We start from the raw sequence: 26,329 nt of genomic DNA on the forward strand, positions 1-26,329 counted from the left end.
CTCGCGAACCACTCTTAAAATGCAAACTTTTTAGTGTGATATTTTTTTTCAAAAAAAGTGACATAAAGCACCAAATCGATCTATAGAAGCATATTCGCAAAAAAGATATCGAAAAAAATGTGCATATACGACAGGTGCATGACGAACTTGTGAATTTTCCGACGTTTTTGCACATATGCACCTGTCATATGAGCATATTTTTTTCAAGAATTTTTTTTTTAGAATATGCTTCTATAGGACCGATTTAGTGCTTTATGTCACTTTTTTTGAATATATATATATATATATATATATATATATATATATATATATATATATATATATATATATATCACACTAAAAAATCGTATTTTAAGAGCGGTTCGCAGGAAAATATAGGTTCGCAAAAGACCCTTATCAAAATGATGACCAAAGGGGAGATTTCCATGCTTTAGTACTGATCTTGCTTCCTGATCTGGATTTATAGAACTAAGATCTGTAAGTGAAAAGAATAAGTTCCAAAACAGGTTTTTATGGTAACGGAAGTTCACTTGAGTAGCGAAGACAAGGAAAATATGAATGAAATCCCACAAAAGTCGATATATAAGTTTACTAATAGTCATTAAATATTGTATAAGTTAGTGAGCCTATATAATTGTCCCTTAGTTTCGACTTTGGCCAAATATACAAATCGATTCCTCTGCTTCATACCACACGTCATAATTTTCCTCTTGTTTTGGCTTTTGGGCTGGCATGTATGTAGCCATATCAAGTACTAGGAAATAATAAATTATTTTATACCCTATCGTACGCTTTCATTCGATCCATCACCATCATCACACAACAAAGATGAGGGGATATATTCATCCAATACATCTATCTGAATCAAGATAGACCTCGAATTCTCTACAAAGGCTAACTGCTAAAAAGAACAATATGTCTTCATCACAAACTCTAAGCGGGAGCCACTACACCTACATGGTGTACTTATATAGTGGTTTTCTCATTAAAAGTTAATTAGTAGATATGGCACTTGCTAACCAACGGAGACCAAGGTTTAATTTCTTGAGAATAATCTCAGTGCAAAAAGAGACATGCAGTATCTTCTTCCCTAGCTACTTGTACGTACGGACTCCAGGTGTTTAATTATCATATTAAATAAGCATCTAACTATTACAAAATTCCGACTTCCCTTTGTTATTAAACTGTCGGTTTACTTTAGATATTTACACATTGGAATCGAAAAAAGGTTAACATGAAATCTAATTTCTATCTTTGGTAACAAAAAGATATATTCTCCCTTCTCCAATTATTCACATTTTTTTAAAAAACTAACGTACATGTGCAGCCTAAAAAGCCCACCATACCATTAGTTGTAAGAGTAATCTCAGCATCAGATAAGGTTTCTTTCAAGAACAATATCCCACTCATTGTCCTCTAACATTTTAATTCATTACTCTCAACCCCTTATATATAGTCACCATGGGTGCTCCATTTTCTTCAAAAATAACAAAATTATTTCTCTACATAAATATCTCTCCATTTTCATAAAACCCTTGTTCCTTTTCCTTTCTCATAATTAAACTAATGGCCTTGGTTACCAGCTTAGGTGCTGAAAAGCCAGTGGTGATATTCAGCAAAAGCTCTTGCAGCATGTGCCATTCCATCAAGACTCTGATAAGCAGTTATGGGGCGAATGCTACAGTATATGAGATAGATGAACACCCAAAGGGGCAGCAAATGGAGAGGGAGCTGAAGGCGTTGGGTAGTAGCAGGCCAAGTGTGCCAGCCGTGTTCATAGGTCATGAGCTCGTTGGTGGCCCTGATGAGATAATGAGCCTCCAACTCAAGGGAAAGCTGGTGGACTTGCTCAAACAGGCAAATGCCATATGGGTTTAATGATGATATTAAAAAGACAAAAAAAAAAAAAAAAAAAATCACTCAACATTTCTTATGAGATATGACGACTACTATGGTTGAGTAATGTGAGTCTTTTAGAATATATACGTAATATCATGAGTACTCTTGTCAAAATTTTATTGTGGTTACATGTGTAATATATATGAAACAAATAATTCTGCTATAAAACATTTGAGGCCAGTAACATTAATTAAAAAAGTTGAGAAAATAAATTAGAAAAAAGAAAGAAAAATCTGCCATGATTGAGATGCCTAAAACTTTATCTTATTCTCAATTTTAGTACCAAAATATATATTCTTTTGAATTTTGGCATCTTTGTAAAGATTAATGCACCAATGGCACATGCACACTGCTAGGTCCCTCATGTATGCATAATCTCGAAACAGTAAATTAAATGTCTTTATCTTACAGCGTACAGTCCCTCTTTCATATCTTCCACCAAAATCAGGGAAACAGTACCCTTGAGCCTCTATACATATATATAGTATTGATTTGAGCTCAATCATTTCGGCCAATCCCTTGATCTTTCTTCATAATTCTTAATTATTATCTCAGTTATTTTATTCAGATAACGACCATGGTTTCAACTTACAAGGTTGGCTGCTGAAAAACCAGTGGTAACTTTTAGTAAAAGCTGTTGCTGCATCTCCCACTCCCACACCATGCATTAAGACTGTGTGATTCACAGCTTTGGGGAGAATCCAACAGTTTATGAGCTAGATGTACATCCTGATGGCTGGGCAGCTATATATTAATTAAAGAGAGCTGAAAGCATGTAAGCCAAGTTTACCAGCCATATTTATATATAGGGGAGGAGCTGATATATAGATGTCTCAAGGGCAGGCTGCTCAAGAAGGCCAATGCTATATGGGTTTAGCTTTTATGCATGATAAGAATAATTAGTCGTATGATGTAACTGTGTCTCTTTTTTTAGGTAAAAGTGCGGTTATGCTTCAGTAGTTTTTGTTAGCCTTTATTTAAACCTTTACACTTAACTTCTGTATACTATGTGATGTCGATCATGATATGCAATCCTAATTTACAAGATGATCAGTATTAATTGAGGTATAGCCAATGAATCATCGTGAAATCAACTCAACTAAGTGCAGGTAGACATCGAATATGACAAAGTAACACACGTTGCATGCAGAAGGTTGGACATATGCACCTCAGATAACGATAAAGAATATAGAATATGATCCTAAGTAGCAAACACCACATCCACAAAAATGCCCATATCTACTATGAGAAAGTGAAAGAAGTCACAAATAAAATTTCAAGAAACAAAATAATTTGTGTAAGCCAAAAATTTGAGGCTACATGAAACAAGTGACTAGCTTGTTCTTAAGATTCAGTATACAGCCCATTATAGTTATAGCCCAAAACTATTCTGATATAAACATTTTTTCCCACATATTATAGTACAGAACTAGAGTAGTGGTACGTAATGGTAAAATAAAGTTAAGAGGGGTACAGTACAACAAGCTATATATAAAGAGATGTGCAGAAAGAAGCCGCTTGAAAGATCAATTGGGTGATGCCTTGGTAAGTCTTTAGCTGTCACAACTCTCAACCTTTCCATCACATTTTGGTCGTCATAAATGACTAATGTCTATTAATGTACATGCAAAAATAACAATAATAATACACACACAGCCATGTTTGCAAGCAGAAATTTAAATGTTTGGTTCGTTCATCGATCATGTGAAAATGTTACCTAAACCTCAACTTGTTTGACATTTGAATGGTGGTAACTCTTTATAATTAACCAGTACCGGTTATATGAGCAATAAGTTTATCAATTCCATTACAGCTTGAATTTGCAAATGATTGACAGCATGCATCAACAATTGAAAGTGTAACTATAGTACAGATGATATATATATATATATATATATATAGTAACATGAGAGACAAACTGTAAGTTCTGCCACTAATTTCTGGTGCATGAAATCATCAATCCACCCACAAAGCCTTCACTGTAAAAGCCACAAAGCCTTCACTGTAAAAGCTTTGGTGAACAAACAAATAATATGAAATAGAGAAAGGTAAAAGGGAATGACTGAGAGAGGCATGAATAAACGAATAAAGACAGAAGATCCATCAGTGCTAACAAGGGTGTTCGAAAATCATAAAGAAAGATGGAGAGAGAGCCTGATTTTGAATAGAACTTTTCCCTAGATCAGAGTATAGTATTTTGTTAAATGATTATTAATTAAGCACTCCACTTCCAGCTTCGCAATAGAAGATAGAAGAGTAAATTACATAAATCGTCCTCATGTATAGTGGAATTATGGCTATAATCCCTAAAAAATAATCTTTTATTACAAATATAACCATAATTATAAAGAAGAATTTTGATTGTCTAACTTGGCCTTGCCGTTTAGTTCGGTCCATCTAAATGATTGCCTGCCAGAGTTGCAGAGATGCTCAAAATTGTTCAGAAACAGGATCAAACTTAATCTGGAACACAACATTACACAATTGGCCAATTCGGAACACTATTAGTATATAACACAATTACAAATTGAGAGTAACCCTATGTGGCATTCACGCTTTGCAATTACCATTTCTCATCAATGAACTGCAGTTCCCAGATCTTCCTTTACACTTATCAGTTATCACTAAAACAACAGAAAATAATTATAAACATTCCGAAGCACATGATTTTGTAGAAGAAATCCTAGAATCAAAAATCATACGACGATCGCTATTCCTATGAATATATGGATTTCCAAGAAGTCCACCACCAAAATTTACTAAAACCTAATAATATCATTCTTAAATCTTAACTTCCCTTTGATTTGAAACATTCATATATCCAAACCCTCACGATACAAGTTTGAACCATATTACACCGATTGACAACAATACGATAAACATGAAACACACAAGCACACACACAATGATACAGCGACACAAAGTGATCGATATACACAAACAGTGGGATGAGAGAATACCTAAATAGTCATGGGAACAGAAGCAAGATATCTAGCCTTGTTTCGGTTGGCATATCGATGATCCTTATATATAAACCAGTTTTGATTCGAAAATAAAACAAAATTAATAATTATAGATTTCTGAAAGAAGGAGCGATATGTATTTGAGCCGTATCAGATTACCTCTGCTCGTTGTAGCAATCACGTTCACGTCCTTCCTTCACCGGCCAGGACAACAGGCAACGTTCCGACTTCCGATCCAGTTTTAAGAAACCCAACCCGAACACCAACCCGTCGCCATATGCCATGTTTAGAGAGGGAGTTTTTTACCATATATGTATATATGTGTTTTTGAAAAAATTATTTACCCAATAGGTATATTTTTAAACATATTTATTATTTCCTTTTCCTTCTTTTCTACGAGGACATGCACCACAAATTAAAGCCACTTTATATGTAAATCCTATGTTTCACTGTAACTAATTTTTTATTTATTTAATATAATTTTATTAATTTTTTTACTTTTCTTTGCTTTTAATGTTTATTAATTGCTTTTTACAAACATCATGTAACTAACAAATCTTCTTATAAAAATCAAGAAACAATTTTTAAAATTTAGATCAACCAACAACTTTTTAAATTTAAACTCACAAACATCATTTAACACTAAAATATTTTAAGTACAAACCCAACAATCTGTTACTAAAGACAAAAGAAAATAAGAAACATTCCAAATAACTTTGATTCGATAACCACTATCTGCAAAAAAATAAAAAAATAATAAGATATAAAGTTATACAAATGAAAAATTGTTGAATGTCTTAATTTACCTTGGTTTAGACGGGCATTTTTTTCGATTGTGACCACTTTGCTTGCAAATTCCACAAAGGTTCGCTTTTCTTCCTTCTTTAATGTCCATTCCATTTCGAAGTCTTGTTGAGCGGGGACGACCTTTTTTATTCCGTAAGAGCTCAAAATTTGGAAGTAATTCTTTAAATAAAGATTGTGGCCAATACGCTTCATGAGGAAGTGGGGAAAATTCGGAAGCCCAAGTATCACAATATTTTACAATTGAGTAACATTTATCAACATATTGCCAACTATTCAAAGAAAGTGTGGCACATGCACTCAATACATGAGAACAAGGATATTTAAACACTTCCCACTTACCACATGTGCAAGTTTTTTGCTCCAAATTAACTACTTGCACATTTCTTCCTCTTTGAGTTATCAACTCAAATATACCTTTCTCTCGATTAAAAGATCTCAAGGAATGTGCACTTGCTTTTGACATCAAAGCTACTTGTTTGACAAGAACATGAGGGGTATATGTATCTCCATTAGCCCGTGAACTGTTTCCTAAAGGGCGTCTCACCTCAAAGTAATGCACCAATCTATAAAAAGTAAGTTGGACACAAGCCGTGATTGGTAAAAAACGGGCACCTTTAAGGACACTATTAAAAATCTCTGACAAATTTGTTGTGAGCAACCCATATCTCCTCCCACCATCATGTGCAAGTGTCCATCTATCAAGTGGATGACTCTCTAGCCATTGTCTAGCTTGTGGATTTAGCTTCCCAATTTCTTCCATGGTCGAGTTGAATTTTCGAACTTGATTTTGACTCCCGGCACGATAAGCTAGACCTTTCAATTCTGAATTACGAAACTTCTCGTAAAAGTTGTTGATAAAATGACGTAAACAATACCTATGAAATAAACAACAATAATGTGAGTTATAAAGGGTTAAAAAATTAAACATAATGTGTGTTATAAACAATACCTATGAAAACCATGTGGCTCTAACCATGGCGATCCATGTTGATTGACCGCCTTTAGGATTCCAAGATGACGATCAGAAATTAAACAAATACCTTCACGTTCTTTTACCGCATGAATCTTGATATAAGAAAGAAACCAATTCCAAGTATCATATGATTCATTTTCTACAATTGCAAATGCTAGTGGCAAAATCTGATTATTACCATCAACTCCCATTGCAATCATCATCGTTCCCTTGTACTTACCATACAAATGTGTGTCGTCAATGCTAATCACCGGCCGACAATGTACAAACCCCTTAATAGAAGGGGCAAAAGCCCAAAAAACACGTCTAAATTCCATGGGTTCTTCATTGGTTGAGCTCGAAACTAACCACTCGACTATAGTCCCCGGATTGAACTTTTGAACTGTGCATAGAAATTTGGGTAAAGCAGAATAAGATTCTTCCCAATTGCCAAATACTTGTTCAATCGCTTTCTGTTTTCCGGTCCAAACCTTTTTGTATGAAGGAATATAACCTAATTTATCGACTATTTCGGCTCTCAACGCAGGAATACTAATTGAAGGCTGCTCTTTAATAAGATGTTTGGTTTCCTGGGCTATCAAGCTTCCATCTAGATTTGGATGGTCTTGCGAAATATTGTTGTATAAACAAGTATGTGGACCCATGTACTTTGTAATTTCAAAATATCCACTTCGTTTTCGTTTGATTGCACGAACTTGCCATTTGCAACCGGATTGTAAATGTAACTTGCATCTTATGGTCCATAGAGTTGGACGTGTCTCAACAACCTCAAACTGTTTATGTGTCCTAATACTATAAAGCTTGATAGCTCTAATAAGTTCTTCTTTGTCCTTGAAAGAATCTTTCCCTAACTCTTGTGTAAAATCATTTTTGCTCGCTAATTGTGTCACAATCCAATTGTTGTCGGTGGTCATATTCGTTTCTTCTATAATAGTAAAAGTTGAAGGAACTTGAAAGTTGTTGTCAAAAGCGTCTTCATCATCTTCTTCTCCTATGCCATCTTCTTCAAGCACTTCATTTGCATCAGCTTCATTGTCATTTGTTATTGCATTGCTCTCCACTGCAACTTGAGAGATTGTATAGAAATTCTCATTTTGAACAATGTCTGATATGACATTAGCATCCATCTACCAAAAAATATAACATAACAAACAATCAGAACATAAACTAAAACTCAAATTTTCAAGCAAATTTAATTTAATTCAAGCAAATCTAATTTCATTCGCTAAAATTTCGTTCAATGTGAATCTGTGATGGAATGGAATCTAATTGCATTCACAGAAAATTTCAAATACTCACAAATGTAGACAATAAATCCTAACTGTGGTGAAAGCTATTACAATTGGAATCAAAAGTTTCAGTAACAACAACAAAATAGAGAAACAATTGGCTATTGAAGATTAAGGTTCAAAAATTCGAACCTATGATGGAAATCCAAAAAAAAAAAACAGAAATCGAACATTAAGGTACAATATAATCGTTTCTTTAACTGATTATCGAACCTGTGATTGAATATTAAAGTTCAAAAAAATTGAACTGATTGAAGAGTGCTTCTTACTTGTGAAGTCGCAACCTCCGATTGCCTTGGAGTCGTCGGCTGCAGTGGATTCGCCGGAGTCGTCGGACTGGCCGGAGAAAAAGGTCTGGCCGGAGAAGAAGGTTTGGCCGGAGAAGAAGGTCTGGCTGAAGTGTAACGCCCCATCTCTGGTATGTTGTTCCCGTGGCATTTGTTTAGAAGTTTTATAGAGGGACTCGACGAGTCTATGGCCTGACTCGTCGAGTAGGGTCGAGTTTTCGAGCATGTGTTAATCGGCGACTCGGCGAGTCTGCCTACCAGGATGAAACCCTAAATCCCCGGGTTGCTCACTATTTAAGCAATGCTATGTGCCCTAAACTCGCCTCCTTCACCCTTAGAGAGCTGTGAGAAACCCTAATCCATCCCTTATTGTTTTAAGTGCTTTTGTGTGTGGATTTTGAAGGCTTGAAGAAGAAGAAGAAGAAAGGAGCAAAGAGAAGAGGTGTAGAGCAAAGATCCAAGGCAAAATCAGAGTTCATTGAGGTATTTCCCTGGATTCCTCCTGTTTTATGCTTTAGACCTCCATTAGAACTCTTCTAGGACTAGTTTGATGCTTTTCTCAAGCCCTATAGTTGTATGGATGCCTTAAAAGGTCGAGATATCCTTAGATCTGTTCATTTAGGAGTTGTAGAGCCCGGATCTATTGCCTTTTTGAAGACACTTTTCATGAGAACCCTAGATCTAGCCTTTATTATGCTTTTTGAGCCATTTTATCTTCATGGATGCATATGGGCATGTAAAGATAGAATCTTTACGTGCTAATCGAGTTAAGGGAGCCCAGATCTATAAGTTTTATACACTGGATTCAAGCAGAATCGAGTTTAGAGTTGCTGCATGCAAGCGACTCGACGAGTCGGAAGAACGACTCGGCGAGTCGAGTCGCGAGTCCCCGATTTTCCCTTTTTGAGTGATGCCGAGTGGGGACCAGTGAGTGGTAGAATGGACTCAGCGAGTTTGAGGTCAGACTCAGTAATGGAGGGACTCGGCGAGTTGTTCATACAACTCGGCGAGTCCAAGGAAATCTTCTTAGCTCGAAGAACAACTCGTCGAGTTGTTCATACGAATCGGCGAGTCGGATGCAGATTGCCTGAGTTTTAGATTCGAAAGGGAACTCGTCGAGTTGATGCCATACTCAACGAGTAGCAGCGAGTAGGGTTGAGAAGTGAGAATAGGGACTCGGCGAGTTGGCGGCCCAACTCGACGAGTCAGGTCAACTGTAGGTTGACTTTGATCAGGAGATTTGACTTTGACTAAGGGTAAAAGAGTCATTTTACCCTAGTGCAGTGATTAGCATTTGATTGAGTGTGTTATGGATTTGTAGTCGGGGAGATACCGGAGCAGCAGCAGTTAGCTTCCAGAGCCATACACACAGCAGCCAGTTCACGAGGTGAGTTTCCTTCCAGTAGGAACGGGTCTACGGCCACAATGCCGACCCGTTTAGCTAGTAGTAGTTCCGGACATCAGTCCGAAGCAGTAGTTCAGTATGCTTGATGTCTATGTGATTCGAGCATGTTGTGTGTTATATGTTCCGGACTTCAGTCCGATGCAGTATATGTGTCTATGTTAGTGTATATGTGTTATGCTATGCTATGATCAGTCAGTTCCGGACTTCGGTCCGATGCAGGGGACAAGGTCCTAGTCAATTCCGGACTTCGGTCCGATGCAGTCAGTTCCGGACTCCGGTCCGATGCAGCTAGTTCCGGACTGCGGTCCGATACAGTGGGCAAGGCCCAGTATCTGCTTTATATGTTTTGTATGGTATGCAGTAGTTTGGGGGAGCTCACTAAGCTTCGTGCTTACAGTTTCAGTTTTGGTTTCAAGTACTTCCGCAAGCAAAGGGAAGAGCTCGGGATGATGGCATCGCACACACCACAGCTTTAGTTTTGTCCTGGGAGTTGATTCAGTTTATTGATATGTTTGGATATAGTTGTGATACATTTTTCTCATAGTATGTTTTTATGGATTTTCAAACACGCAACATATGGTTTTATTATGTGATAATCGGTTTTCGTGGTTTTTGTTAAAATAAAAGTCGAAATTTTTGGGTAGTATTTTTGAGACGTTTCATGAAGGGCGCCTCTCTTCCTGCGGGTAAAAGCGACGCTGTGAAAGAATGAGTTAGGGCACAGTGTTTTTTTCTTTTTTTTTTACTGAATTACCAAAAGAAACCCATTATAGTAAATATGTTTAAAAGAATACTCATTGGGTAAATATTTTTTTTCAAAAACACTTATATGGTTAAAAACTCTTTAGAAGGGGTTTGGCTAGTACTTTTAGCTTCATAAGTTAAGAAGTCAGGCTCTTTTGAAAAAAAAATTAAAAAAAATAATAAATAAAAAAAATATTGTTTATTAGTTAATAAGTAAGTGTAGGGTAACTTATGAAAAAATGATTTATTAGAGGTTTACTATCGGAATAAGTTATTTGCATTCAAACACTTTTTTAACTTATAGTGGTGTGGAACCTAAGAAGTTGTTTTAAAAAATTTAGCCAAACACCCTGATGTGCACAAAAGTACCCACTAATTTTAATATTTATAACCTAACAAACTTAGACTATCTATGCACTTATAGGCAGTGTACCTAGTCAGATTACAGTATAGCTTAGGTAAGTCGGGTGTCGATCACAGGAAACGGTGGATTAATTTAATATATTTGGTTATAGGTTATATGTCACACAAAAAGAATAAAGAAATAAATATCAAACAATTAATTAACTAATCTCAATAAACTGACAGGAAAGCAAATCTCTTGAGGTACTTTGGTTTAGACAAATTACACCTTAAAAACATAGACAATTGCATACACAAATTCATTTATTCATATTCACCGATTCCTCAAATGATTAGATTCACGTTCACTATAACGAATCCTTTAGCAAACAAGTCAATTCAAACAGTGATCAGTTGATTAAACTAACATGCTTCCTAGTGTTCAGTTCGTATCAAGCAAGACTTGTAAATATAGTTAATCAATGTAGACATTTAATTAACCTCTTGTTGATGGTCATCAAACAAGGCTCACACATTAACTTACTTATTCTCAAATTAATTCTAGTTTCACATTCGTTATTTCTAGTCTTATAATCTCAATGGTCATCAAAAATCATAAGAGACAAGTAATCGAGCAGATGTTCAAGCAACTCAATTCACTTAACAATTAACAGAAAATAATCATCATTAACACATGAGGATCTTTAAACAAGCTTGGCAAGATAAATTAAACACAAATAAACTATTTAATATAGCAATTAGTCTAATAATCAAAGCTTCATTCAATCATAAACACAAAGTAAAAGGTTTTTACACCTAAATCAGAAACTAAATACAGAATAGTACCACAATGGAATGCTAAACATGGTCACGTCAGCAATCCATATGATAACCGATATGTATCCGCTCTCCAATCCTTCCGATCTCCGCTCCTGTTAGCTTAACGGCCTTCCGGCCGCCTTCTAGACCCTCAAAACGGCTTAACAGAAGTTAATTGTCGACTAAATTAGGTTAGAAGTCGAATCCTCCCTCCTGGTTAGCTAAAAATCGACATTTATAATCTTTGTGGCCGACCTAAGTACGCTGGGCGTACTTAGGATTACGCAGCGCGTGCTCAAGATAATCACGCGATCAAGTCTATCCGGTGCAAGCGTGTACGCGGGGCGTAACCTTAAGGTACGCGGGGCGTACTCGCTACCTCAGCATTCTTTTCTTTCTTTTAGCTTCTAAGCCCGGTTTCCGCTTCAGTCTTTTCTTTTGTGATTTATCGACAACAAATAACTGCAAAACATAATTCAAAGTATTATGAGTACTCTTTAGTTCTAAAATAGAATAAATAAGGCCAAAATATTAAGATAAAGTGCATAAAAATATATATAAAAATACACATATCACACCCCCTTATTGATTTTAACTTGCTACCGGTACGGCATCAGTATAAACTGTTTTTATCCAAACACTTTTTTTTAGCTTATATCGGTGTGGAACCGATAATAAAGCAAAAAGCTTCATTTTTAAGCTTTGCCAAACACCCCCTTAGTGGTGTTTAGATTTCCAATTTAACTTCATAACCATGTTTTATGAAAATGTTTATCGGAAAAATGTTACCACACCATAAAGTTAATGTTTTTTTCCAATTTGGTCAAAATAAATGAGTCCAACACTTATACCCCACCCTCTTTATATGTCGACTTCATTCTTCACTGCTCATAATGAAACGATCGCGAGCTAAGGTTTTTGAACCATTTTTGTTAGTGAGCAGAAGAATCAACTAACTAGCTGCAATGGTACACCTGGACCCTAGTGGACTGTTTGTGATGGCGGAACTCAACTATCAAGGGGTGTTTACTCGTATTCCCTTCTCTTTACATTGGTAGTGTGAAAACCATGTTCAATAATATTGCTTTTTCTGCTATGACTTACTTTGTGTGTTTGACCTTCTTCGAATGTTTTATGTATGAAGAATGTAAAAAACTGTATTACTATGAACTAGGCCTTTCCTGATGAATGGGATTAATCATATTTCAAATGATGTGGAATATGTTGCTTTTATTTTTGATGCTTATGGAACAGATGGTATAATTTTTATATATATGGAGCATATTATAGTGGGATTAGATGGATAGTTTGATGATGATGACAATCCAAATGATGAACATGACTCTTGTATTGAATGTGGATGTGGAATTTAATGAGGATGCAGTGATTATGAATAGGACATCAAATGATTATTTCTTGAGTAAGTTGTGTATTGACGAAGAGGAGGATAACAACATTGTAGATGGTGATGGTGATGATGATGATGATGATGACGACGACGACGACGACGACGACGATGACAACGATGACGATGGGAGAGAAATTGAACCAACCATGCATACTTATTCCATTTTTAATGAGTTATTACACTGGAAAAAAAATTAAAACCCATTCTTAGAATGATATTTAAGGATCCAAGGCAAGTAAAATCAATGTTGTACGTGTAACTATGTTGTGTCTAATGGATATCAGCTATGTTCTGAAAAAAAATGATACAAAAAGACTATTGGTGAGGTGTAATAAAGGTGCTTGCACATTTAGATTATGGGCTTCTTAGATGAGTGATGAAGAGAGTTCCCAAATCAACTCACTAAAAGTTGATCATAATTGTACTAGGGACTTCAATTTAGGATCATTGGTGGCATATGTTGGATTAGGAGTCACTATACTAAAGAAATTGTACATCATCAGAAAATTAAGTGTGAGAAAATTGAGGTTACAGGTAATAACCAAGTTTGGTATCCATGTTAGCATGTGCCAATGCAGGAGGGCACAGAAGTATGCATTAAAGCCTAGTGAAGGTACTTTTGTGGAGCACTGTGAAAAACTGTTGTCATAATGGAAAGAGATTTTAAGGAAAAATCTAGGGTCAACTGTGAAGCTAGAGATGGAGAATGGTCTAAATGGACAGAACCAGTTTAGCAAGTTATATGTATGTTTTCAAGGAGTGAAGCAAGGTTGGCTTGAAGGTTTTAGAAATATAATAGGTCATGTGTAACATCCTGACTCTCAGGTATAAATTTAAATTATTTTATACTCATTTTGTCAGGGCAACTCGACGAGTTGGAGGTCCCAACCCGTCAAGTAGAGATTGAGACAGCCGCGTGGATTTTAGAGTCAACTCATCAAGTTGGAGGACCCAACTCGACGAGTAGAAGCTAGGCATGAAAACCCTAATTTTCAGGGTTTGCACCATATTTAAAGGACCTTAAGTCCTTTACTCTGCCTCCCTCATCGCCTTATCACCTAGAGAGAAACCCTAATCGAGTTATATTCCACTGTGAGAGAGAGTGTGTGTGTGTGTAAGGCTAAGAGTGTGTGTTTTGGTGCATTCTTTGATGGAACTTGAGGAGTAAAAGGCTTGGAAAGCAAAGGAGCCTTTGGATCTAGCATCCATTAAGTGTTTATGACCATTTGGAGATAAAAAGCCATTACCTTGATCACTTGTTTGCTAGATCTCTCCATTAGTGATTTTATGGACATTTTTAGCATTTCTTGAGTCATTAATGGCTTTGAACTTACCACGAAGCTAAGACTTCAGATATGGACATTATTAGGCCCTTTAGGCCTAAAAACTCAAGCTTTATCAAGTTTTGGCCAATTTCCATGCCTTAAACCCTTTGTTGAGTTTTGTTTTGGAAAACTTAGCCCTAGATGCCATGCATGGACATAAAGCTTGCAGCTTTACGTGGTATTTCAGCCTTAGAAGGCTAGATCTAGAGCTTGGGGCTTTAGTCTCACTAAAAAGCATCTGAATGAGTGATTGGGCTGAAGGAACTTGACGAGTTGGTTAGCCAACTCGACGAGTTGGTTAGGGTTTCCCCCAATATCCTGGACGCGGTGCAAACTCGACGAGTTGGTAAGACAACTCGGCGAGTTGAGTTGGATTTTTCCTGATTTTTCTGAGAACATGAGAAACTCGACGAGTCGCATAGATGCACTCGACAAGTTGGGTCAACATGGACTGTTGACTTGAGTATTGACTTTTAGGTTTTGGTCAAGTTGTGGATTTTGGAGGCCATGGAGGGGTAAAATGGTATTTTACCCTTTTCGAGAATTAGTAAAGGGGGTTAGCTTAACATCTTTAGAGTTATTGTTATAAATTGTTAATTAGAGATGATTATGATATATGTAGGCGAAGTCTAGACCGACCGTTGAGTATGAGACATACTTACTTTACCGACGAGGTGAGTCTTCTCATTATATTTACTTGAATGGTATTACTATGTGACCGGAGGGTCTTGCCTGAGTTATTGCCCAGAGGGTCTTATGTGCTTATATTGAGTTATGTGATATATTATGCATCATGTCTTTGTGATTTATGATGTATATTATTTTGTGCATTATCGAGTTAGGACCATAAGGTCCAAACCGAGTTGTGAGAATGAAGGGTCTTCACTGAGTTACATGACTGGAGGGTCCAACCTGAGTTATAAGACCGGAGGGTCTTAACTGAGACACATGACCGAAGGGTCCTTATCGAGTTACAGCCATGAGAGCCTAACTATTCGTGTGTGGTATTTTGGGGAACTCACTAAGCTTTGTGCTTACACTATTGTGTGAAATGTGTTTCAGATACATCTTAGGATCGCGGGAAGGCGCCGGCATGATTGTACACACCAACTAGAGATTATGTTTTGAGGATTATGGGATATTGTCAAATATTTTATTGTTTTGTGTTTTGAACAACTTATAACTTGGGTTTGAGAAATGCGAAATTGTGTTTTGTGTGGTTTTAAAAATGAAAAAAATATATATTTGAAAATATAGAGTGTTACAAGTTTGTATCAAAGTCTTGGTTTGAGGGACTCGAATGTACCCTCGGGTATGTATGGACTCAAACTGAGGATTTGAGAAATATTCTAAAAAGAAATGATTTTCTAAATGAGCAAAAAATTTTAAGAGGAAACAAGATGAAGCAGTGTGTACAATCAACCAGAGCCCGAACGGTGATAGGCTAGGTATTTCAGGAATTTAGAACTAGATTTCTCTAATTCATGATGCCTTAGCCTAGGGGGATGCTATTGATTGATATATTCTGCTATTTGCTTTGTGTACGTGCTAAGTAGGGGTACATGGCAAGAATATGTTAGAGAGAGTTTTGAGTCGAGGAGTAATCTAGGAGAAATAAGTAGATGTGCATTTGAGGAATCTACTAAGAGAGTTGTTTGATACCCATGAGGGATAGAGTACTTGTGAATTAGGATCCTAAGAGGAGGACTTGGGGCGACTATCGGTTGGTGTGGAAGGTAGTATTGGGCATAGACCTGACAATGGAGCGGATTTTGACCCTGATCCGATCCAAACCCGCAAGAATTATATGAGATTGGAGCATAGTTTTTCATCTATTTGCCTGTTAACAATTCATACCCACTAACCATTTTATTAAATGGTTCGGGTATGGATCATCACCGATCCGCTCCATTTATAACCCGCCTCATATAAATTTTAGAATTATACATTTATATTTTATACTTCTTAACGTTTAATTTTAATTCCAATCAAAAGTCCAAAGGACAAAGGCCAAAGAAAAAACACTTTTACATAGGAATTGACAAGTCGGTTTCTAAACTTATAGACTTCTTTCAAGAATCATAATGTCATTCAATTTATATTCATCAAGAAATCGTCATATCCATTTCTAATTCAATAAATAGTTTTTTAACATGAAAAAAGTTGGCAATTGCTATTCGCTATTACTACAATCGACAATCATAAATCAATTCAAAGTTGTTGCAATAGTGATTTTTAATTCCGATTGAAATTCCTCAAGTATGTAATGTGCTTTTCTAAATCAATTTTTTTTATTTAAAAAAATGTTATTTTAAGTATTAAAATATAGTATACATTTTTTTATTTAAGGAATCTTATTTTAGGAATTAATTAAAATGTGTTTAAAAAACCTTTGGGTTATGGGACGGGTTTGGATATTCGTTGATTCGGTGGATAAGGGTATGAGTCTGATTATTTAAAACCCTGCGGGTTTGGATCGGATTTTGAAATTTGTTAAAAGGGTTTGGATCAAGGCCGATTCGCTTCAAACCCGCTCCATTGTCAGGTCTAATTGGGCCCGTACTACTGAAAGCACCAGATCTGTATGTGACCCAAGTAAGAACCTTAGGATGCTAAGGAGCATGTAGGGGTGGGTAATTGAGTGTGCACTTTATCCAGTCCCTGATGATTTTGTGTTTGTGTTTCAGAGAGACTATGGTGATTACCCACAACAACCCTGGGGTGGTGGTACTATTGACGAGGAGATCCGCAAGATCATTGCTGAGGAGGTGGCCACAGCTATCAGGGAGGTCATTCCAGAGATGTTCGGGTCTATTAAGACCACATTTATTGAGATTTTTGACGATCGATATGTTGTTGTCACAGAAGATGTTGTTGTCGTAGCCCTTGCAGCTGCGAGGCCACAGGGGGTGATTCGTTGTTGTTTTGAGAGTTCAGCAACATGAAGCCACCAGAGTTTGAAGGGACTTAGGACCTGATCTCTGATATAAGATGGATCTCTAACATCAAGGGATGTTTCTATACTTGTTCATGTCCGGAGCACCTAAGAGTTCGGTTTGCACTAAACCAGCTTCGCTTGGGAGCGAAAGATTGGTAGAAGTTTGTGACGACTGATTTTACTCCTGCAGACCATGTTGTAGTGACTTAGGAGAGGTTTACCCAACTATTCATAGATGATTATGTTCCCAAGGTGGAGAGGGAACGACTAGCCCATGAGTTTCTAACTCTGAAGTATAAGACAGAAACAGTGACAGATATTACGAGGATGTTTCATGAAAGGGCGTTGTTTTGCCTTGAACACGTGTCCACGGAGCAGGCGCGTGTGAGCCGGTACTTGAGCATTTTGAGGCAAGATATTCGGGAGTTCGTGGCGAACTCATCATATCGGACATTGGATTAGCTACAGACCAATTCCAGGAGGATGGAGATTGAGCTACATATACAAACTAGAGAGGAGTGAGAGTCTCAGGGAAGAGACAGGAGACCGGTGCAGTCGCAGCTGGCGACCAAGCAGGCTAAGCCCGTTGATACGAGAGAAGAAGGCCAGAAGGGACGCACTCGTGGAAAGTGCGGCAAGAGTCTTGAGGGATCTTGTTGAGCAGGGATTTGCTACAAATATGGCAAGGAAGAGCATATGGCGAAGGACTGCCCCAAGGGATTTTTGGTTTTCTTTCATTGCAACCAGACTGGCCACCAGAAAGCCGAGTGGCCTCAGCTCACTCAGGGATCAGCCCAGGCTTTTGCTCCTGCTGCTTTGCGCGTTAATGATGACAGGATGGGGAAGGCTGAGGCTCCCAGAGCTCGTGGGAGAGCTTTCCAGCTGACTGGGGAGGAGGTCCGCGCAGCACTTGAAGTTGTTGCTGGTACGTATCTCCTTATTCATGTTATTTTGAGATTTGTTTATGCTTATATTGTGTTTCATATAGGTAATTTTATTGTGAAATTTGTGCTTGCCTTGGTGTTATTTAACTCAGGTGTGAGTGGATCTTTTAATTTAAATTTTAATTTCCAAAAGTTGAGGACAAATTTTTAAACTTTTCAAAACATTAGGGATTTAAAATTCAAACATTTCAAAATTAAACTTTTTAATCAAAAATTTAAATTCCAAAACTTGAGGGCAAGTTTTGAAACTTTTCAAAACTATTTAGATCAAATTTCAAATAATTAAATTAATCAAATAGTTGGAATTATCTAAATTTGAGCTAATTCAATTTCTTACAAGATAATTTAAATCAAAACTACAAATAATTAATATTTATTTTATAAAACAAGTAATTATCTAAATTTTGACAATTATATACTATTTTGGTAAGGATAATCACACAAAATCAATAAAAATCGAATATTATTAATTAAAAACATTTTTGGTAATTATCCCACAACAAAATAGGTCAAAATCCCACAAAATCAGTCATCTGCATCTCTGACTCGTCGAGTCAACACTGGACTCGTCGAGTTCCCAGAGGACTCGGCGAGTTCAGTCATGGACTTGGCGAGTCCAACCTCCAGAAAGCAGAATTTTGCGATTTTAAGCTTGAATGATTATGTAAAGCATCAAATAAATCAAACAAACAGCCTAGGCTCTGATACCACTGATGGGTTTTGAGCACTACATCAATCCTATGGTGTACATGCAAACCCTAAAGCTTTGGATCTAGTTTGTCTAATGAACATGCAATAATCATCCAAAACTCATAAACCCTAGATCTAGCATACAATAATCAAATTAACATATGAATTAGGGTTTAGATCTTAGCTTGATTGTTATGTAGTAATAACAATCTTAATTCCTCTTGATCTTAACCTTTGAAAGCTTAGTGCCTCAAATGTTGCACCTCTAATGGAGTCACAAACACCATGAGCAACAAGATGAACTTAGAAGAAGGAGGAAGAGCCACAAAAACGTTCTAGGGTTCTCTTAAAGAGTTGGTCACGTTTTTGGGGGGGTTAAGGGTTCCTTATATAGGTAGGCTATTGGGGTTTTCAACCAAGAAACCCTAATCTGACTGCTTAGGCCCTAAGCAGCCCATGGACTCCCTCCTTAGAAGCCTTGGACGAATTCTAATGGGTTTCCCCATAGATTTTGTCAACTCTAACTTCTATGGAGTCCATTAGCCCAATATTCAACTATCACACAATTGACAGTTCTAGTCCCTTTTATTTAATTAATGTCTTTTAGCCACAAAATTCATTCTTATTAATTCCTGACTGATATTAATTAAACAATATGATTTCTCTTTTAATATATTATTCATATAATATATTAATAAATCATAATTAATCTTCTTTCTCCTTAGTTCATCCTATCAGTTGCTATGGTGAAGGCAACCCAAAAGGACCATGCTCACAATCAGGTCAAGTAAATACCAAAATAGTTATGTTCTTAGACACCTAATCCAACAACCCTCTCATATCTCTCTATAACATCAAATATATTCTACTCCATTGTTTCTTCAAAAATTTGTGAACTAGAGTGTATTCACCAAAGTTTTCATCTAAGATCATCACTTGTGGGTAAGCCACTCTCTGAGTTTGATGATTAACTTCATTTTATGTTAATACTTCACTCCTTAACACATCATTTCGTGATCCATGCTCTTAGATCTATCTTAAGTTCGAAAACTCCACCCAAGAAGCTTCTAGGGCTGAGATCCTCATCATTCTTCATCAAAAACCGAAATCTCCAAAGCAAAGTGAGTTCATACCCCCTATTTTTCAGTTTTTACTATGTTTTGGGGGAGAATACAAGTTGTTTTTGTGTAGATCTATGTGTATATGCATGATTTTGTGTGTTTTTCATGATATAATTGTGATTATGTGTTAGAAACTTCAGAAACTTGAAGATATGTTAAAATATGATGATATTTGTAGAACATAACATTTATTGCAACATATTATGCAAAGAAAAGGTTTTAAACACTTTAAAGTTACTTAAAACTAAGAAATTGCATAAGAGGGCTAAAAATGACAAAACAACCAAAAATGTGGTATTTATATGTAACTCACGGTTTAAGGGACCAAAAAAGATTTACTTTGATAAATATAAATCTTTATGGTATTTGTGATTTTAAAAGGGCTAAAAGTGTAAATTTTCATAAATGGGCCTCATTTGGGCTTTTACGAGTTTGGGCCAAGATTATAAAATTTTGGACTTTTGTGGGCTTAAGTGTCATTTTCAACAAAGTTGTGCAAAAAATGTAATTTTTTGATAAGAAAAACTAAAAATGTAAATTTATTAAAACTTGGGCCAAAAAGATAAATTTATTTATAAATGGGCCGAGAATGCACATTTTCATAAAATTTAGCCAAAAATTATATTTTTGACAAAAGTGAGTTAAAAATGTTATTTTTACTTAAAACTAGCCTTAAATGCAAACTTTGGCCTCAAATGACCTAAAATGTCATTTTAACCAAAAATGTGCCATAATTGTAAATTTTTGGTTTTTAGGACCAAAAATGACCTTTTACAAAAAGGTGGGCTTTTTATGTCATTTTGGTAAACAACGAAGCTTAAACAACCAACGTAACAAACCACAGATCAATTACGTCATTTATACTTTTATTGGGCCTGGAATATAATCTACATGCTTAGTGGGCCTTAGTTGTCCACTTACATGTTTATTGGGCCTGGAATATACCTTATATGCTTATTGGGCCTAAAATATAATTTACATGCTTAGTGGGCCTTAGTTCTCCACTTAGATGTTTATTGGGCCTGAAATATACCTTATATGCTTATTGGGCCTGTAATATAATTTACATGCTTAATGGGCCTTGGTTGTTCACTTACATTTTATTGGGCATGGAATATACATTTCATGTTTATTCGTGTAAATTCAATTAAGGATCTAGTGAGACGTTTCGTTTGACACCAAATGAGTGTACAAATATAGCTTGTAGTTATAACCGGAGTCTCCCGGATAGAGAGCGAGAGTTTGTGTATAGATCTATACGGGGGTGACACCCCACACCCGAGTGTTCGCTACAGTTAGACTAGGTCAGTCTAGGGTGACAAACCTTACCTTAAACAAGTCGGCGTCTAATAGACGTCATGACAGGCAAAATTGTCATTATCAAGTATGATTATAACGGCTCACTTAGAGGAATTAACACCATTATAAAATTTATGGGAAACAATCTTTTATGGAAACATGGTAACTTACACGCACTGGTACTCAACCTCGTGTGTTGAGATTCCAACATTTTCATAAACAGACAACATCGGGTTGTCTAGGGTCATTCTCTTTATTTTCTCACAGATATTAACACACATACATTAATACAAGATCAGACACAAACATTTCAAATCATTTTTCAGAAAATATCGGATTTTCTGGTGTTTACAAAGTAATACAAAACATTTTTCTTAAACATGCTTATGAACTCACCAACATTATATTTGTTGACCTTTTTTAAATTAACTTGTATTGTCAGGAAATCATTGAGCAGGTTGGTCAGCAAGAATTACCTGGATTTTTTTGTTATGTTTTGTTGTCATCATACTTTGGATATTTTGGCATGTAATATTGAAATACAATACTTGATGTAAACAATGACAGTTGTGATATTACATGTGCGATGATGATGATGTTATGTTTCAATTATATACATTGTGATGATATTACAAGAATGAAGTCACCCAAGCCCCTGGACGTTTCCGCCGTCTGGTTTGGGGGTGTGACAGTTGGGAAGTCAGGAAGAGTTGTCCGCGTTGGGTTGCCATATGCTTGTCGAAGTAATGAAATATGAAAGACCGGGTGTACTCTAGAGTGGGTGGTAGATACAATCAATACGCGACGAAACCAATCCTTTTTAAGACATTGAAGGGTCCATAAAACCTTTTGCTAATATTCTTAGTGTCTCAGGTCCGGACGGAATGTTGTCGGTAGTCACGAAGACATAAGAACACCATGTCACCTATGTTGAATTCTTTGTCGAGTCGATGGGCATTTCCTTAGGAAGCCATGTTTTGTTGTGCCTATTTCAAGTTGTCTTTGATGACGGTGCAAAGGCGATTGTGTTCTGTGAGAGTGGTGTCAATAGATGCCATTTTGGAATCACCCGGTTTGTAGCGGTTGAGATCGGGGATCGGTCTTCCATAAAGAGCTTGAAATGGGGACATGTTTATGGCAGAATGGTGAGACGTATTGTACCAATATTCCGCCAAGTATAAAATTTTACTCCATGATTTTGGTTCGTCACTTGCGAAGGAATGAAGGAAATTCTGTAAGCATTAGTTGACAACTTCGGTTTGACCGTTGGATTGAGGGTGATAGGCGGTGGAGTAACAAAGATTGGTGTCCACTTGCTTGAATAATTCTTTCAAAAAACTACCTAAAAATAATGAGTCGCAATAAAAAAATTATGCACTTTGGCATGCCATGAAGGCGATAAATGGTATTTAAAAACAGAGTTGCCAAAGATGTTGCGGTGAACTTGGGTGGTAAACTGATGAAGTTTGCGAACTTGGTGAATCGGTCCACTAGTACCCAAATTGCGGTTTGCTACCTAAATTCAAAAGATAGGTAATGAAGTCCATCGAGATATTACTCCAAACCTATGATGTTATCATTGTCGATTGGAGTAGCCCATAAGGTTTGTATGTCGAGTACTTCATTTGTTGACAAACTTGACACTCCTGGATGGATGAACGTATTTCATCTTTGAGCTTTGGCCAACGAAAGGTGGTAGCAAGGCAGCGGACGGTGGCCATGACACCGGAATGTCCTCCTAGGGTAATCGCATGATATTCATGCAATAATTTGTGACGAACAATTGATCTGTCAGGAATAAACAACTTGTGAGAGTGGTACATCAACCCATCACGAAAAAAATAGGTTGGCCCCAGTTGTTTTGTCCAATAGCATTGTTTTCAAGCATTGCCCTTCTGGTGTTTGGAAAAATTGATGTAGCTCATCTACCCAGGTGCGGTTATAGGTGGATAAAGTTAATAACTTGGGCTCTTCAATTTTACTCAATGTGTCAACCACCTTATTTTCTTTCCCGGTCTTGTAAATTGTCTCGAAATCAAACCCAATCAAATTTGTAGCCCATTTGTACTTCTTCGGCGTTTAAACAACTTGAGATAGCAGACGTTTCAATCTGCATTGGTCTGTAAATATGCGAAAACGTCTCCCAAGTAAATATTGTCTCCATTTTTTAACGACTTATGTGATGGGGAACGGTTCCCACACATAAGTTAAGGCGACTTGCATGCGAGGGCACAATTTTTTGTTGTAAAAGGAGATCAGTTTGTCATGGTGGGACAACACTGCACCAATTGTCAGACTAGACGCATCTGTGGTAACATCGAAAACCTTTTCAAAGTTACAGAGAGTAACTATGGTGATGTCGCACATTGATGCCTTGAGGTTGGTGAAGGATTATGCATTGGTGGGTGACCAGCCAAATTCTTTCTATCTTAAGATGTTGGTAAGAGGGGAAACGATTTGGGCGTAGTGACATATGAAACATCGGTAGTAACCGGTGAGTCCCAAGAATCCTCGTAAGGTCGTGAATGAGGTGGGTGGCGGCCAATCTTGAATGACAAATATTTTGTTCGAATCAGCAGTAAAACCTTATACCAAGATGATATGCCCCAAGTAGTCGATGGTAGAGACGTCGAACATGCACTTTGATTGTTTAGCATAAAACTAGTTGTGAGCAAGGATGTTCAAGACATGATCTAGGTGGTGATAGTGTTGTTCGGTGGTGGAGCTGTAAACCAAGATGTCATCGAAGAAGACGAGAACAAAATTTCAAAGTTCATTTCGAAGTTTATTGTGAAAGAGATCGTTCATCGTGGACTAAAGAGTAGATGGCGCATTAGAGAGGTCGAAAGGCATGACAAGAAACTCGTAATGTCCTTCTACTATTGGAAAGAGGTCTTATCGGATGGTGCAACCCGTATCCGGTGATAGCCAGCTCAAAGATCGACTTTAGAGAAGATTACCGCTCTATGCAATTCATTGAGCCATTTATCGACAGTGGGGATCGGGAAACGATCTTTTATAGTGATGACATTGAGTGCCAGGTAATCGACGCAAAAGCGTCACGTGTCATCCTTTTTCTTGATGAGGAAAACCAGTGAGGAGCATAGACTCCGACTAGGTTGGATGATACCGTCTGTGAGCATCTATGAGATCAAAGTAGTCATGACTTGTTTCTGATAATAAGGATACCTATATGGTTTTATATTGATTAGAACTGAAGTGGGTGAAGTGGGTATGTGGTGGTTTTGAGATCGAAATGGAGGTAAGTGTTTGGGTTTATCAAATACGAATGAATATTCTTAAAGCAGGTGTGTGATGATGGTGTCAGGAGGAGCTGAATGTATAGTGGGTGGAAGAGATGAAGGTTCTGGTCCAGTTGAAAAAAATGGCATGAAGAGAAGCCACATTCTCTTTTTGTATTATGTTTTTTAGATGTGGGCTAGTGACTTGTTTAGATAAGGGCTCGCCTTAAAGTGTAACGGACTGACGGCCCACTATGAGGACGAGTTTAGGATTTGAGAAATCAGCCTGTGGTGATGATAAGCCAAATGCCTTAAGGCCCAATAGGTTGTTGGTTTATTAATCGGTTTGGAAGTCACAATTTTACATGCATGGCTGAAATTAATAAGTATTTAATTTTCCTTTATTTAGAGATTTTAGAGATTGAATAAATTAGAATGGGTAGAGGGGTTTGACAGGTTCAAAAGGATTGCATACGTTGGAGAATTGCAAGGGGCACGTTGGGAATGTGTGATACCTTTACCGGTTCTTTAGGTTAGCTAGCATTTTATTAGTATTTTATTGTTTTCTTCCTTTGATCCCACGTGATGTACTAAGCCTATATATAGGCCTCCTTTTCCATATAAATGAATAAATTAGAGTTTTCTTTTGTCCCTGCTTTCTTTCAATGCATAGTTAGAAAAGTCTTTTTCTTATCTTCTTCTTTTTGGTCGTGATATTTGAGTATTAAGCAAACACAATCTAGTTCCTTTGGCTTTCATATCTAACACTTGGTATCAAAGCACTCAGGTTCGTTGAAGGGGGTGTAAATCGTTTCTTATAGCAGGCTGAAAAAGTGCAGCCTCCATCCTTGATCAACTTGTTCCATGTTAGAGAGAGCCTAACCAGAAGCGTAGAAGACAAGCTGGAAAAATCTGAACAAGTGGTTTTGGTTTGGTTTGTTTGCAAGTAAAAGAAAACAGTAAAGGCAGGAGCTTAGTTTTCTTAACCGGTGGAAAAGGCATCTTGAAACAAGTTGGATCAGAAAGGTTGGGGATGTCACAAGAAAGGAAAAATGACGTTGGTAGTAAATGATGGTGGTTCAATGTCATATCAGATTCTGTTTTTTTACCCCAACCAACTATCCGGTATGGGCAGTCAAAGTAAAGTCCATCATGGATGCACATGGCATATGGGAGACTGTTAAAGCAAAGCCATCGGGTGGAGAATCGAAGCCAAAGAAGAAGAAACAAGCTCTTGCTTTCTTGTTTCAAGCAATACCTGAAGACATGGTGTTGCAAATGGCGAGTTACACCGATCCAAAACAAGTGTGGGATGGTTTGAAGACACGGTATTTGGGTGTGGATCGGGTGAGAACGGCTCGGCTAGCAACCTTGAAGAGGGAACTCGAAAGTTTGCATATGAAGGAGAATGAAACGGTTGATGATTTCGCGACCAAGTTGACCGGTTTAGCCTCAAAGGCGAGAAGCCTTGGCTACGAGCTTGAAGAGGTAGATTTGGTGAAACGGTTATTAGACTCGATGCCCAAGTCGTTTCTTCTAATAGTGGCTTCAATAGAGCAATGCTTCGAGTTGGATTCAATGTTATTCGATGAAGCCGTGGGAAGGTTGAAGGCGTATGAGGAGCGTTTAAAAGGAACGGAGAAAACTGAGGACATTCAAGGTGGTTTATTGTTGACTAGTGAAGAAAGATCACAAGTTTGTAGGCATTGTGGCAATGGAGGTTCCAATCGGGATGGCTTTGGACGAGGCCGGGGAAGAGGTTGTGGGTCCGGAAAAAGTCGGGATGGGAGTGAACGTTTCCAACGGGATAAAAGCCACGTTAGATGTTACAAGT

At 37.2% G+C, this 26,329-nt stretch overlaps 2 protein-coding genes and 1 long non-coding RNA gene across 4 annotated transcripts; 1 reads left to right on the top strand and 2 right to left on the bottom strand.

The window, feature by feature from the left end:
- The first annotated feature begins 1,468 nt into the window (after positions 1–1,468).
- Positions 1,469–2,069, top strand: LOC111892763 (monothiol glutaredoxin-S1-like). Its single transcript, XM_023888821.3, has one exon. The coding sequence runs from the start codon at positions 1,567–1,569 to the stop codon at positions 1,876–1,878; it is 312 nt and encodes a 103-aa protein (XP_023744589.1). The 5' UTR covers positions 1,469–1,566; the 3' UTR covers positions 1,879–2,069.
- Positions 2,070–4,094: 2,025 nt separating this feature from the next.
- LOC122197856 (uncharacterized) lies at positions 4,095–5,159 on the bottom strand. Of its 2 annotated transcripts, XR_006191694.2 has the most exons (3): positions 5,022–5,155; positions 4,860–4,922; positions 4,095–4,523 (listed from the first exon to the last, which is right to left on the bottom strand). It is a non-coding gene; the product is annotated as an uncharacterized LOC122197856 (long non-coding RNA). The 2 variants fall into 2 exon arrangements; XR_006191693.2 differs by having other exon boundaries at positions 4,095–4,922; positions 5,022–5,159.
- Positions 5,160–5,593: 434 nt separating this feature from the next.
- LOC111893013 (uncharacterized) lies at positions 5,594–8,344 on the bottom strand. Its single transcript, XM_023889089.1, has 4 exons — positions 8,201–8,344; positions 6,643–7,769; positions 5,669–6,544; positions 5,594–5,597 (listed from the first exon to the last, which is right to left on the bottom strand). Exons 1-4 carry the CDS (start codon positions 8,342–8,344, stop codon positions 5,594–5,596), a joined length of 2,151 nt encoding a protein of 716 aa, XP_023744857.1.
- Positions 8,345–26,329: the final 17,985 nt, after the last annotated feature.

This window comes from Lactuca sativa, chromosome 5 (genome assembly GCF_002870075.4).
Source record: "Lactuca sativa cultivar Salinas chromosome 5, Lsat_Salinas_v11, whole genome shotgun sequence".
NCBI classification, from domain to species: domain Eukaryota; kingdom Viridiplantae; phylum Streptophyta; class Magnoliopsida; order Asterales; family Asteraceae; genus Lactuca; species Lactuca sativa.

Coding starts and splice junctions, on each gene's coding strand:
- LOC111892763 (XM_023888821.3), top strand. CDS start 1,567: ATGGCCTTGGTTACCAGCTTAGGTGCTGAAAAGCCAGTGGTGATATTC.
- LOC111893013 (XM_023889089.1), bottom strand. CDS start 8,344: ATGGGGCGTTACACTTCAGCCAGACCTTCTTCTCCGGCCAAACCTTCT. Junction 7,770..8,200: donor CGGAGGTTGCGACTTCACAA/GTAAGAAGCACT, acceptor ATTTTTTGGTAG/ATGGATGCTAATGTCATATC. Junction 6,545..6,642: donor AATCAACATGGATCGCCATG/GTTAGAGCCACA, acceptor TTTATTTCATAG/GTATTGTTTACGTCATTTTA.